We start from the raw sequence: 16,947 nt of genomic DNA, 5'->3' as shown, positions 1-16,947 counted from the left end.
CTGGATTATCTGTTGGAGGTTAAGATATGCCAATGACATTCTTATTGCTGACTCTCAAGAGAAACTGCAAAAGATTTTGCATAGCGCAGGGAGTGAAAGTGAGAAGGGCTGAGCATAAATTGTCTATTAGAGTTCAAAACGACAACCACACCAGAATATAAGATCACAGTGAAGAATGAAAAGGTCACACAAGTAGACCAATTAAGCATCAGATGGAAAGTGCGACCATGAAGTAAGACAAACTGGAATAGTCAAAGATGCATTTCAAAAACTAATAAAGGTTACGATCAACTCAAATTTAGCCATGAAAACAAAGCCGTGAATCCTGAAATGCTACATCACACCAATTTTGACCTTGGAAGCAAATGTTGGATGATCAGTGAAGCAATGTAGAGACTGCAGAGTGAGGTGAGGTGAATAATGAAGATGTCTTTGATAAGTCACACTGTCAATTAAGAGGTGCTTGTAAAATCTGAGACCAAAAGAACACTGCTGACCAAGATCAGGAAGAGACATTTGGAATTTCTTGGGTACGTAATAAGAAATCATAGTTTTGAAAGTCTGATGCTGATGGGAAAGATCAATGGTAAAAGGGACCGAGGTAGACAATGAATGATCTTTCTAAAGAGCCTCGCAAACTGGGTGAATATGCCACCAACGAAGATGATCCACACCTCCGGAGCAAGATTAACATGGAGATCCATGATCGCTAATGCCCTCTTAGGGCATGGTGCCTGAAGGGGAAAGAGACAGCTTTAACAATCTTGCATATCCCTGTAAGATCATCTCAGTTTTCTCCTTTGTACATTAAAAAGTCTAACTTTCTCCAGCCTTTTCTTATTAATCAGGCTCCTGACACAGGCAATCAGCTTCAGGCTCTTCTCTGCATTGCCTCCAGTGCTTGATTGCATACTTCTGGTCACTGAGCAACAAAGTGCATTTTGACAAGAGCGCCATAAAGACTGATCACCTCTCTGATTTGTATTTTACTGTTTTGCTATGTAGTTCAATATTCTATTGGTTTTGTTGATTGCTGTTCTGGGTTGGCTAAGCATAGAATTTTCCAAGAGTCCTATGCATCTTTCAGCTCCATCCTCAGCTATTTCAACATCATACAGAGTATTTTTGGCAGTTTTATTCTCTTCCTGTCGCAACATTTTACATTGTTCTGCATTAAATTTCATTCGCTATGCCCAGTCACATAAATTGCTCAATTCATTTTGTAATTTCTAACCTGCCTCTCCTCGTTTGGCACCATTTGCAAATGTGTCTACTCTACATTTGGTTTCTGAGTCCAGATCACCGATGTAAATTCATGTCAAGTAGAGTCTATATACTTGAGCCCTGAGGCACCCACTCAATATATCAACCCCCAATCCAACACACAACCCCACTCTGACAGGGCTCTACAAACGAGTATCTTTTGTTTCCTTTCCTCCAACCTTCCCAAGCTTTACTAATTCAGGAGACACTTCTTTACTCAAAGGGAAGAGAACTCACTACCACAAAGAGCATTTGAGGTAAATAGCAAAGATGCATTTAAGGGAAGCTAGTCAAAGATATTAAGAGGAAAGGAATAGAAGGATATGCTAATAGAGTTGGTTAAGAAGGACGCGAAGGCACGTGTGAAGCATACATTTCGGCATGGACCTGTTGGCCCGAATGGCCCATTTCTGTGCTGTAAATGCAAATTAATACCCTGAATGTCTAAAGCTTTGAGTTTAATTAATAATTGTGTGTGCAACTTTTATCAAAAGCATTTTGGGAGTCAAGGCACACCACATTATGGAGCTTCCCAAAGTCCAGCTAGGTTGTCACTTCTCCAGAACAAGTCGAGAAGGTTGGTCAGACAGGACATTACCCTTCTAAATCCATTTGGGCTGTTGTTTGCTGGAATCTTATTGTACAAAAGGTCATTCAGCTTATTCCTAACACTTGCATTTCATGCAAAATAGCTGGATTGATTAGCTGCCCGTTTCCAATCTTCTGGTACATCTGCAATGTCCAATGCACCCCTCGATGATTTTCAGTGCTTCACAAATCTCTTTTCTAATCTTTCTCAGAGGTCCAGGATAAATGCCATCCATTCCTGGAGACATTGGAAGATAGGAACAGGGGGAGGCCATTTAGCCCCTCTAGTCTGTTCCACCATTCAATGAGATCATGGCTGATATGTAATCTGACTCCATATATCTGCCTTGGCCCTATATAGCTTATTACTTAATACTAAAAAAAATCTATCAATCTTAGATTTAAAATTAACAATTGACTCAGCACCAACTCCTGTTAGCAGAGAATTATGAACTTATACCACCCTGTGTGTAGAAATGTTTCCTAACTTCATTCTTGGCTCCAATTTTCAGACTGTGCCCTCTAGTCCTACGCTCCTCAACAGATGGAAGTAGTTTATCTCGATCTACCCCATCTGTTCCCTCTAACATCCTGAAAACTTTGTTCAAATAACCCCTTAATCTTTTAAATTCCAGGTAATGCACCTGAGTTTGTGTAATATCTCCGTGCAATTTAACCCTTGCAGCCCAGTTATTATTCTGGTAAATCTGTATTCCTTCCAAGGCCAACATATCCTTCTTATGGTGTGGTGCCTGCTTTGAGCCTGATTAATCTGTCTAAACCTCATTTATGGCAAAGTTAATGATTTTACTTGGTATATCCTTGTTTGTGGGGGGGGAGTGGGGCAGGTTGTCCATGTCCGGCACGTGAATAGTTGGGAGAAAAAATTCATTCAGAACATTCTGCACAAATCGTCACTTCCAAGCTTATTTGCATTTTTTCAACTTTTCTGTGACTGCTCTCTTACTCGTGTGGTACTGAATTTCTCTCATGTTATGGTGAGCTCAGTTGCTTTAATATTTTCAGAGTCTTTCTTTGCCTCTCTAATTTCAGTTTCAGTTATGGTTCAGTGGTAGGCCTCTCGCCTCTGAGTCAGAAGACTGTGGGTTTAAGTCCCACTCCAGATACACAAACACAATGGTAGACTGACATTCCAGTATTCTCAGTACAATACAGTGCTGAGAGAGCGCTGTACTGTCAGAAGTGCTGCTACTCAAATGGGATGTTAAACCGATGTCCCGTCCGCCCTCACGATCAAGGCTTCACAAACTGTGGGTCGTACGAAACGAGATTCTGGGGTCGCGACCTCTAAACCTGAACTGAATACTAACAGCTGCGATGCCTCTTTAAATCCGCACATTTTTTTGTTGGTGGGCATGGCTTAATAGCCTGCTCTGAGGCCCGATTGCTACTGCAAAAAAGGTGTTCAGTTTCTTTGTATTTAGTCTATTTTTTCAATAATCAGGGTCAGCTTGCATCAATAATCAGGATCATAATACATTAATAATCAGAATCCTAATGAGGGTCCTATTACACCAATGCTCCAAATCTTATTACATTAATAATCAGGTTCCTATTACAATCATAGTCAGAGTTCTATTACTTTAAGATTCAGGATAATACTATGTTAATCAGGATATTATTGCATTAATAATCCAGTGCCTATTGCATCAACAATCAGAATATTTCCTAAATAATCAGGATCTAATTGCATCAATAATCAGGGTCTAACTGCATGAATAATCAGGATCTAACTGCATTAATTACATGGTTCCTATTGCATTAATAATCAGCTGTCTATTGCTTCAACAATCAGGAAATTATTTCATCAATAACCATAATGCTAATACATTAAGAATTATTTCAATTAATAATTAGTGTCCAATTGCATCAATAGTCAGGATCCTAACATTAAAGTCCACCTTACCCCCCAACTCAATAGCTGAAGCCATCCCCCACCCCCCATGACAGTCAACAGTTCTTGTACCCCTACAGATTTTCACTCCAGGGTCACAAGAAGTCTTAGGCATTAAAATGGGGTCATACCAAGAAAGAAATTGGGAAACACTGCTCTACATTGACAGAAAACATCCCATGGTATTATTTTTGGAAGGGATAAGGAGTTCTCCCCTGTGTCCTGACCAATATTTATCCCTCAGCCAACGTCTAGGAGAAATTACCTGGTCATTATTCCACTGTTGTTCTGGGAGCTTGCTGTGTACAAGCTGGCTGCCACATTTCCTACATTACTAATGACTACACTTCAAAAGCACTTAAATGATGGCAAAGCACTTTGGAATGTCCTGAGGTTGCAAAATGCGCTATAAAAATGCAAGTCTTTCTTTTCACTTCAATAACTTTTTTTTAAAAAAACAATTTTCTACAATCTCTTCTTTCCATCCTTGTGAATCCTTCCTCCTGTCTCCCTGCAGGATTTGTTAGGGTCACATTTGTTTAGCCTACACTGGTTGGATTTAACAGTGTACTTGCTCAACATTTTACTTTAAAAGATATCCAGGCACCATCCACCAAAGTGTCAAAAGTAATATGAAAAGGCAACTGGGTGCTTTTCTTTTGACCTAGAGTCAGACATTTATTACAATCTGGTGATCTGTATATTTCTGTTAGCAAATGGCAATTGTGCTCTAATTGGCCTCAGGATGTACTGGAGTCACTTTCCCACAAGTAATGCTGAGAAATGGTTTTAAAAGGGTTAGGTCAGTTTAACAGCTAGATGTCAGAACCAGGCTCCAGGCCTCAGACTACCTGCAAGCAGTGCTAGAGCTTTTAATGCTGTAGTACTGTCTATTGGTACCAATATAGGATGGAAGAAGAGATGAAATCATAATTTAGGCCAATAGCTTTTTTGGAGTTTGAAAACAGTTTTTTTACCGACAGATGGTAGGTAGGACACCACCTCAAATCATACCAATCACAGCAGCAACAGGAGAGAGAATTACAGTGCATGGTCACCAGTGACAAGCTCAAACAAAATATTTGTACTTTGTAATGCCAACTTTTAAAACAGTACTGGCACGTCACAGGCCAATAAGTACTCAACCAAAAGAAGGGCTCAAGTGTGATTTCACCATTGCCTGCACATTTATATCAAAATAGTAATTTAGTAGAACCTGACCGAAATCATTAGATTCATTACAGCACAGGAGAAAGGCATTTGGCCCGTCGACTCCATGCTGGCTCTCTCTAACCAGAGCTTTATAAAGGTCCAGCTTAACTTAAATCAAAAACAGAATTGTGCTAGAAAAACTCAGCAGGCCTAACAGCATCTGTGCAGACAGAGAAACAGGGTTAACGTTTCAAGTCAAATATGACTTTTCTTCGGAACTAAAGGGAGGCAGGCATAACTTCTTTGTTTTTGTACTCACTACTTCAATCAATGAAAACCAAGATCCCACATGTTTTGCTCATCACTCTCAATATGGCCTGCCATGTTCAAAGGTCTATGCACATGAAGGTCCAGATCACTCTGTCCCTGCAAACTCTTTAGAACTGTGCCAAAATGCATCACCTCACATTTCTCTGTATTAAATTCCATCTGCCACTTGTCTACCCATTCTGTTAACCTATCTATGTCCAATTGCAGACAATTGATATCACCTTCAGTGTCTGCCATTCCTCCCAAGTTTGGTGTCATCAGCAAATTCTGAAATTTTACTCTGTATTCCAATATACAAGTCTTTCATATATTTTTAAAAAAACTGTAGTCCTAGCAATGATCTTTGAGAAACATCGCTGTCTACCATCCTCCATTCTGAAAAACCATGGCTCACTGTTTTGTGTCCTCAAGCCAGATTTTTATAAGCTGACGCTGACCCTCCTATTCCAAAAGCTTCAATTTTGTTAACCAGCTTTTTATGTGGTGCAGTCAAATGTTTTCTTGAAATCTATGTAAAGAATATCCACTGCAATCCTCTTACTTCAGCAAAAAAATTCAACTAAATTAGTCAAATACAATCTGCCTTTTCATAAATCTGCACTGACTCTCCTTAATTAAATCAAAACTCTCCAAGAACCTGTTATTTTTTTTCCCCTGATTATTGTTTCTAAAACTGTATACACCACCGATTATAAACTTTTGGGCAAGTCAGCTTTTGGATGAGATGTTAAATGGAAGTCATCTAAGGTGGACGTAAAAGATCCCATGGCACTAATTTAAGAAAAGCAGGAGAATTCCCCCCTGGTGTCTGGGCTAATATTTAACTCTCAACTAACATCACTAATGCAGATCGCCTGATCATTATCTCATTGCTGTTTATGGGAGGTTGCTGTGCACTAAGTAGCTGCCGCAATTCCTACACAATGACAACACTTCAAAAAGTACTTCATAACGTGTAAAGCGCTTTAAAACATGAATGGCACAATACAAGCGCAAATCTTTCCTTCCAGCGCAGCATCTATATTGTCAGGGTACTACAAGGCACCTGCTACACTGCTGGTTGATTGGCAAGTGAAAACCCCGACTTCAATGCTTTGGCTACCAAGGCAGGATGGCTCAGTGTAAAAATAGTCATTTCAAATTACCCATTATTGAGGTGTTGAATCTTTAAAAACTGACTCAGAATGTACTTTTCCATCGATTTACTCAAAGCATCACTTTTCTACCAACAAACCCTCAAATTCTATAAACTAATGCCTTATTATGTGGCAGAGCTTGAGAAAAAGAATTTGCCTCAAGTACAAACGAAGGAAATAATACTGGAATGCCATTATACACTTTGGATCCATACTAATTAGTTCAGGGGGCCTTCATTATTCCAGCAAGGATATACTAGTATAACAGGGCATTTGCCACACTAAAACCAAGAAAAACAGGTCCAACACTGTACTGCAATAGTCACCACGTCCGTAAATATATCCTGACCTCTGTAATAATGGCCAAGATTAGAGTCTCTCCTCTTAGGCACAATCCACAGGGTGGATGCAGAGACTAGTTATCTGCACTGTAATAGCACATTCTTCACTTTTAAATGGTTCTATATCTTTGGAAGTAACATGCTGCTGCACTTTATGCTGCTTGCAATAGGGCTATGTTGCCCCACAATCTCCAGGAACTCAGCCTTCAGGTTATACCCCATCTGGTGGACAAATTTCTTTGATGCCAGTCTGCCGCCTGTAAACGGTAGGAGCTAAAAAAATCTTGTGATAAACAAACAATTGGTAACAATCAACAGAGCACTCCAACTAGATTTTGCTCCTCCTATACTTACTCAGGAAAGCTGACTTTAGGTAGATTGTGAAATGACAGGGAGAGAAGCAGGTACTGTGAAAATAGATAAACCAGACATTGTTTAAAACAAGGAACAAAAAAAACAGATGTCATGGTTACCATGGTTACACATACTCTTTGTTGTGTTTCAGTGCCACATGATCTGATTCAAAGTAGTATACATCAGGTTCTTCCTCCTCCTCTTCTCTAGATTGCTGGCTGCTGCTCTCCCTGCTTGTGTACAAGTGTCCTCTGTCCAAGCCAAGCTGTGCAAATGAATCGGGCACATTGCCACTGAAACATTCTCCAGCCCTGTCCTGAGGCAGCTCTCCCTTTGCCTGAGAGTCGCCCTCTTCCAATTTCGCACAGTGCTCATTTTCTGCAGCCACTACTGGTCCTCCAGTCTTTTCACATTCATTAAGACTGAGAGATTTGTCTTCCACCTGCCCATTGTCCCTGTTGGGTGAGCTTATCTTTTGAGAGCTGCACTTGTTAACTGCAGCCCTTCTGGGCGAAGTTCTCAGTGCATACCTGTGTTCTTGAGGTTCAAGCAAGGGACCAAGTCCAGAGTCCAGCACTGCAGAAGAGTCAGGCACCCCTGAGATCTGTTCAACATCCCGAGCAGCATCGATACTGCAACTGGCATTTTCAAAACACTGTTCCTTTGGCTGGAACAAACTATATCCCACAACGTCAACCTCTTCCTCAGATTCCCTGATTTGCAATGGGTTTTCAGTTGCTAGAATTGTGGTAGATTGTTGTGACACAGAGTGGCAGTCACTTATTGTCCTGTCGTCTTCCCACTCTGAATCTGTAGAAGGCACATCAGGCTCTGAAACAGTGGCCACCTTACTGCCATTAAGCAGCAGTGAGCGGCCACCTGAATTGCTGTTTTCAGTTTCTGTTGGTAAAATGGATGCACATGTATCAACATCAACACATTTTGGTTTACTGTTCAAATCAAGAGGTTCACAATCACTGCACTCCAGAGCAGCAGCAGCATCTTTCTCATTGATCCCATTGGCAGCCTGGTGAGTGGGTACCTCTTTCAGCAGCGGTGAGTCGTCACGTCCACCATCCAAATCTTTCACCTTTTTGATCTCCCTTTTGTCACAATCATCCAGTAAAAGAAAGCGTCGAGCACGTTTGAGTTGCGACAAGTCCCCATCGTTGTTCGCGGCTGAGCTTTTTCGCTCGAGTGAAGCCTTTTCGGTTTTAACAAGCAACGATGCATCCTCCGGGCCATCCGCAGGTTCCGAGCGGGAGCATCGCTTTACCCGTTTGAAAACGGGCAATATCGGGTCACAAACGTCCAAAGGCTTTTTCTCGTGGTTATCCTTCTCGGAACATGACAGTCCCCTCTTTCTAGGGCTCGCCCAGGACTCACGAGCGTTGTGCTGCTTGCATTCGGCAACCTTCCCGCCGTTTATGCCCTTCTGTTGCGGTACAGCGTCTTGTTTCTTTTTTGGCGACCGCGATCTCAACTGAGGGAAAGGGGAGGAATCATCCGGGTGAACTATGCTCCGATTCCTCAAGGTTCGCCCGCAGAAGTTTTCGTCCAAACCATTTGAGCCGACTGACGATCTTGTAACACGCTGGGATCGAAAAGTAGCCATACTATGGCAAATCCCTAAGATATCACCATCATGATTCCCTCATGAGCATCAAGTGAAGAAAACCTTGAGAATGCAAAAAAAAAAATAGAGAAAGTTAGGCTAGATGCAGAAAATGAAACAAATTACACACAAATGCCATCTAACTGTAATTTGACTTTGCCATGTGTGACACAGTTTAACCCTGTTTTCAGCTGTTCATTATTTTCTTATTTGAAGGATAGCTATTACAAGAGAGCTGTTGGCGCATGGTCTGCTTTGCCTTTGTTACAGGAAGTATTGTGGCAACAATGATTAAACTTCTTAAAGGGAAGTTAAACGTTTGAAGCAGAGGAGGAGCAACGGTATACTGGGAGACAGCAGGGGAGTGTCATTATTTAGACTGATCAAGCAAAGAGCTGACAAAATCACAACACAACAGGGTAAACGTCTATGGTACCACATGAAGTGATTTCTGTGCAACTGTCAAATTAAATCGTAACCAAACACATGAAATGATCGAGCGTTACATACGGAAAATAGTATAAACTGTATAAACGTGAAAGCTGAACCTTGAACACTCAGGAAAGAAAAGGGGGGCTGTAATTTCAGCGATGCTTACCTAGACATGCTGAAAGTTAGTTGCACAAGAAGAATGACTAATCAGATGCCTTTTAAACAGCACAAGCCAAGAAATACTAAGACTGATTGTGATTAGTGGACATATTCTGGGCACGTTGTGCAGGTGCAAGGAAAGGTGGAGATTGTCACTGGCAGCAGACCAAGAGTAAGGCAAAGAAGGGCATAACTAGATGGTGTGGGAATGATTGGTGAAGTTTCAAAGACTGATACGATTACAGTAAGACTGGGAACCATGGAGTGCAATGATTAACACATTGTAACTGGCCAATTAAAAAAAAATGTGCAATACTCTCCTCCCAGTTTCCCTGTCCAGGCCTTCCCACCAACCCACACCACATCCAGTCAAGGTGGCATCAAGACGACCGGTTCCCAGGCCACTGCACAATGGAACACTGGGCACTGAACAATAAAGGAATAGAGACAGACCATTTGGACCCATGAGCCTGCTCCAACATTCAGTTAGATCATGGGTCATCTGTACCTCAACTCTACCTACCTGCCTTGGCTTTGAATTTGTTCATATCCTACCTAAAGATCTATCAATCTTAATCTTCAAAGTTCAAACTGTCCTAGAATCCACAGCCTGTTAGAGGAGAGGTCGCCAGCAGTAACTCTCCCATATTAGTCTTGCCTCCTTACAAGGTACTCCTAGCCCTCCAACAGGTGTCTTTCCAGAAAAGCACAACTGTCAAATGTAATTCACTGCATGGAGCCAACCTCATTATTCTTATCATATCTCTCTGAAATTCTCACCACAACGGAAGGCATTGACTCCTTGCTGCACTATGATTGCCAATCATCCTCTAGGACCTGCCATGGCAGCCATTAGTCATGTGACAAATGTGAGAATTTTCAGGGTCTTTGACCATGGGTTACTAGACTGGAATCTATTCTTATCCAACTTTCTCTCCCATGGGCACACTTTATAGCAAGAGTTAGTAGATTGCGCTTGGCTGATTTTTTTTTAAAGATACACTCTCACCACACTCTCACCTCAGAAGGGGAGTGCTCCACGTATCCTGGTCAAAAGATATTCCTCAACCACTGCCTAAATACAGATATCTGGTAATTTATTCAATTTCTGTTTGTGGGAGCTCTCTGTGCATAAAGTGGCTGTAGTGTTTTGTACCTTATAACAGAAACTGCGCTTCAACAGGACTTCTTTGGCCTCAAAAGTGCTCAAAAAAGGCAAAAAACAAGAAAAGCAAGTGTCTTGGACACTAAAGTTAATTCAACATTAGGCGCCATGTCAAACACACAACACTATAAAAGCGCGCTATGTTCTCAAGTAGTCCTGTATGCATTGAATTTTACGGTTGCCAGTCAATATGGATGACAATAGATCATAACAAAAAAAACTACAATACATGACTAAAATCTGATTCTATAGAAAGTCTGTAAAAGGAAGGTGACTCCCATGAAGAGTCTTCAAATACCAAGCGCCTCACTATTTTCTCAACTGAAATAGAAACAGAAAAAAAAAACCTTAAGGGCATTGAGTCCAATGTAACAAACATCCACAATCTTTGACGTTATTCAAATGTCCAACATAAATACAGCAATGTTAAAAACACCCTTTTTATGGCATGAAGGGCGTCAGAATCTTTTTGCAATTTATTATTGATTTTATTGCTGTAACTGATCACCCTTTACACAGCAAATAAGTCAAATTTGATTCCGTTTACGGATGCAAACAGTACTTATGTTTATTTAGCATTGCACTGACATAAGAATTAAACACCTCATTAGAAACATAGGAAATAGGAGTAGGCCATTCAGCCCCTCAAGCCTGTTCCACCATTCTGCCTCAACATTTGCCCACGCTGTACCCATATCCTTTGATATCTTTAATATCTATAAACCTATCAATCTGTCTTGAACATACTCAATGACTGAGCCTCCACAGCCCTATGGAGTGAGAATTCTAAAGATTCAGCACCCTCAGTGAAGAAATTCCTCCTTATTTCAGTCCTAAATGGCCTACCTCTTATTCCGAGACCACCCCCACCCACCCCCACCTCCCCCATCCCGGTTCTAGACCCCCGTACCCCCCAACCAGCCCCAGACATGGGAAGCATCCTTCCTGAATCTACTTCGTTGAGCCCTGTAAGAATTTTGTATACTTAAATGAGAACACCTCTCATGCTTCTAAACTCTAGAAAATATAGGCCCAGTCTCCTCAACCGCAATAGGACATTCCCACCATCCCAGGGATCTGGTCTGGTGACTGCTCCACATTGTAGTGCAACAGGAAACATACTCATGTCTTGAAGTTATAAACAATCCCAGGATCATGAGTGCCTAATGTGTTCTAGTATAGCTTTCACATAAATGAAGAGTAATGCTGGATGCACGTACACGTAAACAGAAGTTCAAAGCCGAGAGGTTAAGGCCACATTGAGTCAATAGCCTGACATGGCTTGATTTTCACACCAAGCAAGGGTTGAAAAGTTCCCAACCAGATGATTGCCACACTTGGAGCATATTATTAAGACTTGAAAAAGCAAAAGAAAAATAGATGTTGGAAATAGACATCAGTGACAGGTCTCCAGCTGAAAAAAAAGCACTTCTTTTTGGGGTACTATCACAACTTTGTATTATATGGCACCTTTAACACAGCCCAAGGCATTTCACAGGAGTGTTCAGACAAACTTTTGCACCAAACCACGTAAGGTAATGATAGGACAAGTGACCAAAAGCTTGATCGAAGATGTAGGGTGTAAGCAGCATCTTAAAGTAGGAGAGAGGCAGAGAGAGTTAAGGAGTGAATTCCAAAGCTCAGGCCCAGGCTGAGGGTACACTTGTCAATAGGGGGCAAAGGAAATTGGGAATCCACAGTTAGCCAGAATTGGGGAAGCACAAAGGTCTCAGAGGGTTATGGGGTGAAAGGAAGTTACAGAGAACAGACGAGGCAATGGGGGGGGGATTTGAACACAAGGAAGAGAAATTCAAATAATTTCAAGCGCTGGCAGAGCTGATGTGTACACCTCCAGTGTTTCCTGTCCTTATTTCATAGATCTTTTTATCGTGACTTATCAAAATAATTTGTGGCAGAGGTCTCACACTCTTACCACATGAAATATAACCATTCAGAAGTGATGAAAGGAATGGTATAAGTTTGTTGCCACAATGCACAGTCAGCAGTAGTACTCTGGTCTGCCAACTGTGTCTTCCTTGCCTGAAAGTAACAGCACACCAGAAGAAGCAGTGTGTCGCAGTAATAATGACAGTGATTGAATTCCTTGAAGTAAACCTTCAACATGCTGTTACACTATGCTGTAGCTTGCTAATTTTTTAAAACAGTACTCTCTTAGTCATTTCAATAAGCATAGTTTGAGGCAATTGCTTACTGCTTCCCATGCAACATTAGAATTGAATGTGGCAATAAAAATCAATGTTAGAAAAACCATAAATTCAATAGCCGTGCAAAATAGAACATGCACTGCATTGAAAGAAACATTGTCAAATAATCTGTTACCAGTGACGCAAGAATAATAAGTGCTACTGTCTTGTATCTGCAAAGTGCTGTATTAGAAAACATGTATAGTAGAGGCTACGATGACTCAGTGGGATTATCCAGGGAGGTATGATGTATCAGGGGAATTATCCAGGGAGTTTCTGATGTCTCGGGGAGTCATTGAGGGAGGCTACACTGTGCCAGTGAGATTATCAAAGGGAGTACAATGTCTCAGGAAGGTCATGATGTCTTGGGGATTATCTAGGGAGTCTGTGATGTCTTAGCTACTGCCTGGATAAACCCGCTAAGTTATTCTGGCCAAGAATATTTCAGGTTTGGTCAATGATTTGTAATAAATAAGCGGATTCCAGCTGGGGTCAAGGAGGGGGTTAAAACATTTCTGTCAGATCAGGGTATCAAGGAGTATGAAATATGGGAGATAAATGGGTTTGACAAACATCAGCCATGATCAAATGGAATGGCAGAAAAGGATAGAAGGGCAGAGTGGCCTGCTCATAGTACATTCCAGTACCCCAAATTAAGAAAGGGAAAATTCATGTGAATTAACTGTAGGTTCAGCCTCAATTGAAAAGTACAAGATTCATACGGTCTTTAGTCGAAAGACTTTTTCAAAAGCTATCGAAACTTCACAGCCTGCGGTGTAACTGAGCCCTTCTCCTGTGAACTGGGGGCTCTGTGGGTGGAGTTTTAATATTCCGCATCTGCATTGAGCTGACCAGAGCACTTTAGCTAGCACATGTGCAGAGCAACGATTTATGACCTTGAGCTTCACAATGTCAATCACCGTAACAGGCTTCTGCCGTGGCATCTGTAGGTTTGCTAGCCCTGATAAAATCCCCAGCGCACCAGAAAGATCCAGAAAGAATGGGCCTTCCTTTCTCCCAGCACAAGAAACAAATCCAGCAGGTGCATGTTGAGGGAGCTGCCATCTACAGAAGGCCAGTCACGTGGGAGCAGATATCAATACAAAAGACCAATATCTGCCCCCATCTTCATTTGAGAAGAACTATCAAACATGGAGTCAGCTGTGGCTCAGGGGGTAGTACTCTCCCCTCCTTAGTCAGGAGGTTGCAGGTTCATGTTGTGCGCTAGAAATTTCAGTATATAATCTAGGCTGGCACTTCAGTGCAATTTTAAGTGTGCTGCGCTCTGGGATTTGCTGTCTTTTGAACGAGACATTAAACCAAGGCTCAGAAAACTAGAGCATGACATAATGTGAGTATTGTGCAGTCCCTGGCAGATTCTACACTGGAATAGGGGGCTGAGACACGACTAAAGTGCCAGGCGAGGTGGCAGGACTTATGAAGCATGCTCATGCAGTTGGCACGGATGAAGCAGATGGATGTTGTCTGCTTGATTTAATTTGTGACCCTGAGGGACATGACTCTCATACAAAACCCCAAAGCATCCCTCCTAACGTTGATAAAGCAGATTATCTGGTCACTGTGGCACCTTGTCTGTCTCCCACATTAGTAGAGTGATTACACTTTAAAAAGCACTTTGTTGGTTGTGAAGTGCTTTGGGACATCCTGAGAACGTGAAAGGTGTTATACAAATGCAAGTCTTTTCTTCCTTTCAAAACACCTGTTCAATAACAAGACCTTTCCGAAAACGATTCTCGTCTCCTAGTGAGCTGAGGGGCGACTACAAGTCTTTAGAAAGCAATGAATTACAAGAGATGGGAAGAGTTTTTTGCAACAAAGATCCACTTCCCTCAGAAGTTTTACTTTTGGTTGCCCCACCTCCCATTCTCAAGAGAGGATCAGCAAGCACCCTGCTCTCACACTTCATTCTTCCACCAGGCAAGACAAGAGTCCTCAGGCTTGCTCTTCCTGCCTCTCTGCTTGTTCTGTTGTGGCCATCCCTGAACGGAATGCTCGCGTGAGAAATCATTGTGAGAAACCAACGGTTTACTACTGCTCCTCCCAAATTAAACAGAGAACAAACTGGAAAACAATAGGGCTGAGTAGTTTGTGCAGCTGCATCAACACTGCCATTGTGCAATGCATTTTAGAATTGTGTTTGCTGGGAAATATATGAAAAAAAACTTTGAGTAGCTGATGTTATATCACGATTAACTATTGAACAAGGTTCGGAGAGCATCAGTTAGCTCCTTCCATGTTGCATAGAATTCTCTTTCTTCTTCCCCCCCACCTCAATTCTTTGCATCAGAATACAGCAGTCACAAAACCACATAATACTTTTCTCCCCGTTTCCAAAATTCACAAAATTAAGTTTTCAAAAAAGAAAACTGCTTTGCGTTAACATTTGTCTGCAGCTAGTTATGAACAAAGCAACATGGCAAGCACGAAAAAGGCACAGCACCATAACGGAGTGCACCAGTCTTTTAACAGCGTACATCTCTAGAACACGCTTCATGTAGATGCTTCAAGAGTGCAGTGGATATGGAGCAGGAGGGAGAGAGGGCAAGGGACTGAAACACTGAAGAGAGGTATCTCCAAGGAGTTTGAAAGGTAGGTCTAGGAGCTGTGGAGGGAGCTCCATTGCATGGCAGCATAGTGAGTGACAGAATGACCAATGTGGGGAGAGTGGAGAACAAAAGAATAAGCCAGTGTCAGAGGCTACGGGCAGATATAAGGTTTGCAGAAGGGAACAGGAATACAAATGGATCCAACGGAAGAATTCACCTCTCTCGACTCCTCCACTGCCTCTAAGCTGTCAGACTGGTTGTCCAGCATAAAGTACTAGATGAGCAGAAACTTCCTCCAACTAAACACTGGGAAGACAAAAGCCATTGTCCTTGGGGTCCAACACAAATTCTGTTCCCTAGCCGCCAACTCCATCTCTGGAATTTCCAGCTCTGGAAATTGTGTGAGGCTGAACCAGACTGTTCGAAATCTTGGTGTCATATGACCGAGATGAGTTTCCAACCACATTTCTGCGGCCTCACTAAGACCGCCTATTTCCAGTACTGTAACATCGCCTAAACCCCGCCCCTGCCACAGTCCGTATAATGAAATCCTCACACATGTCTTGGTCACCTCGACTATGCCACCTCCTGGCCAGCCTCCCACATTCTCCTGAGTAAACCTGACGTCAACCAAACTGTTGCCTGTGCCGTTACTTGGGCCAAGTCCTCTTCACCCATCACCACCCCTGTACCTGCTGATCTACGTTGGCTTCCGGTTAATCAAAGCCCTGATTATAAAATGGTCATCCACGAGCCCCACAATCCTTCAAGATACCTCCACTCCTCCAATTCTGGCCTAAGCCAGGCCTTTCGGGGGTGAAGTTAGGAAACACATCTACGCACAAACGGTGGTAGGAACTTGGAAATCTCTGTCGCAACAGCAGTTAATGTACCTGCCTTTGCCAGAATTAAGTCCTCACTTTAAGCTGTCCTGTTTTAAGTCATTACGATTCAACACTGTATTTTTAATGGAGCTGAATTTCATGTTTAGCATTGTGGATTGGCATTAACGTTGTTACGAGCCAGGTAAGGTGGCATGACCCAATCGGTGCCATTTTGGAGTAGCCTCTCCCACTCGCTGACCTTCCTGCTCGCCGCTTCTCCAACTTGCAACTTACCTCCACGAACCTACATCTCGAAGCCCCTCTCACTCCATAGGTCGCTTCCTGCCTTTTGCTGCTCATCTCCTGAGCGCTCGCTTAAAGCGAGGGCTCGGCAAAGGGAAGCGGCAAGCAAGAGGGTCGGCGAGCGGGAGAGGCGGCGGCGGCGAGTGGGAGGCAAGTTACAGAGAGTTAGAATATTTCTTTAAAATAAAATAAATTTGAAAATATAAAAGTTATTTCATTTATGAATACAGTAATTTAACAATGTACAGTATTTAAACTTACAGGGTAAAATGTTTTTATGTTTTATTTAGCTGAAGGGAAAGTTCCTACAGAATCGAACTAAAAGTTTTACATTGGTGTAATCTGGTTCAGGGAACGTGGTTTCATTTAAACTTTTCAGGAATGCAACCACAACATCAAGCGGGGAATTACTGTATATGTAGTCGTGTCACAGATCAACCAAGATCGTGTTGAATGGCAGAACAGGCTGGGGGCAGGGGGAGCTAAAGGCCTATCCCTGTTCCTCTGCTCCTCTATGGCTCTGTAAAAGACTTTGGAACATTTTGCTGTATTAAAGGCCCAACAATAAATGCAACTTTGTTTGCGTTAGTGCTTTAACA

General features: G+C 42.2%; 1 protein-coding gene across 6 annotated transcripts in view; it reads right to left on the bottom strand.

Annotated features, from left to right (window-relative positions):
• zzz3 (zinc finger, ZZ-type containing 3) overlaps nucleotides 1–16,947 on the bottom strand; it is a 113,428-nt gene that overhangs the window by 53,584 nt on the left and 42,897 nt on the right. For 4 of the 6 annotated variants that reach the window (XM_078560717.1, XM_078560718.1, XM_078560716.1 and 1 more), the window contains exon 2: nucleotides 7,214–8,757. In XM_078560717.1, the coding sequence (XP_078416843.1) occupies nucleotides 7,214–8,694 (1,481 nt within the window). In that variant the 5' untranslated portion in view covers nucleotides 8,695–8,757. The remainder of the gene's footprint in view (nucleotides 1–7,213; nucleotides 8,758–16,947) is intronic. The other 2 variants (XM_078560722.1, XM_078560720.1) reach the window with 1 other exon arrangement.

This window comes from Cetorhinus maximus, chromosome 17 (genome assembly GCF_964194155.1).
Source record: "Cetorhinus maximus chromosome 17, sCetMax3.hap1.1, whole genome shotgun sequence".
In the NCBI taxonomy this organism is placed as follows: domain Eukaryota; kingdom Metazoa; phylum Chordata; class Chondrichthyes; order Lamniformes; family Cetorhinidae; genus Cetorhinus; species Cetorhinus maximus.
The sequence above is the reverse complement of the archived record's forward strand: the minus strand, read 5'-3'. Positions and strand labels throughout refer to the sequence as shown.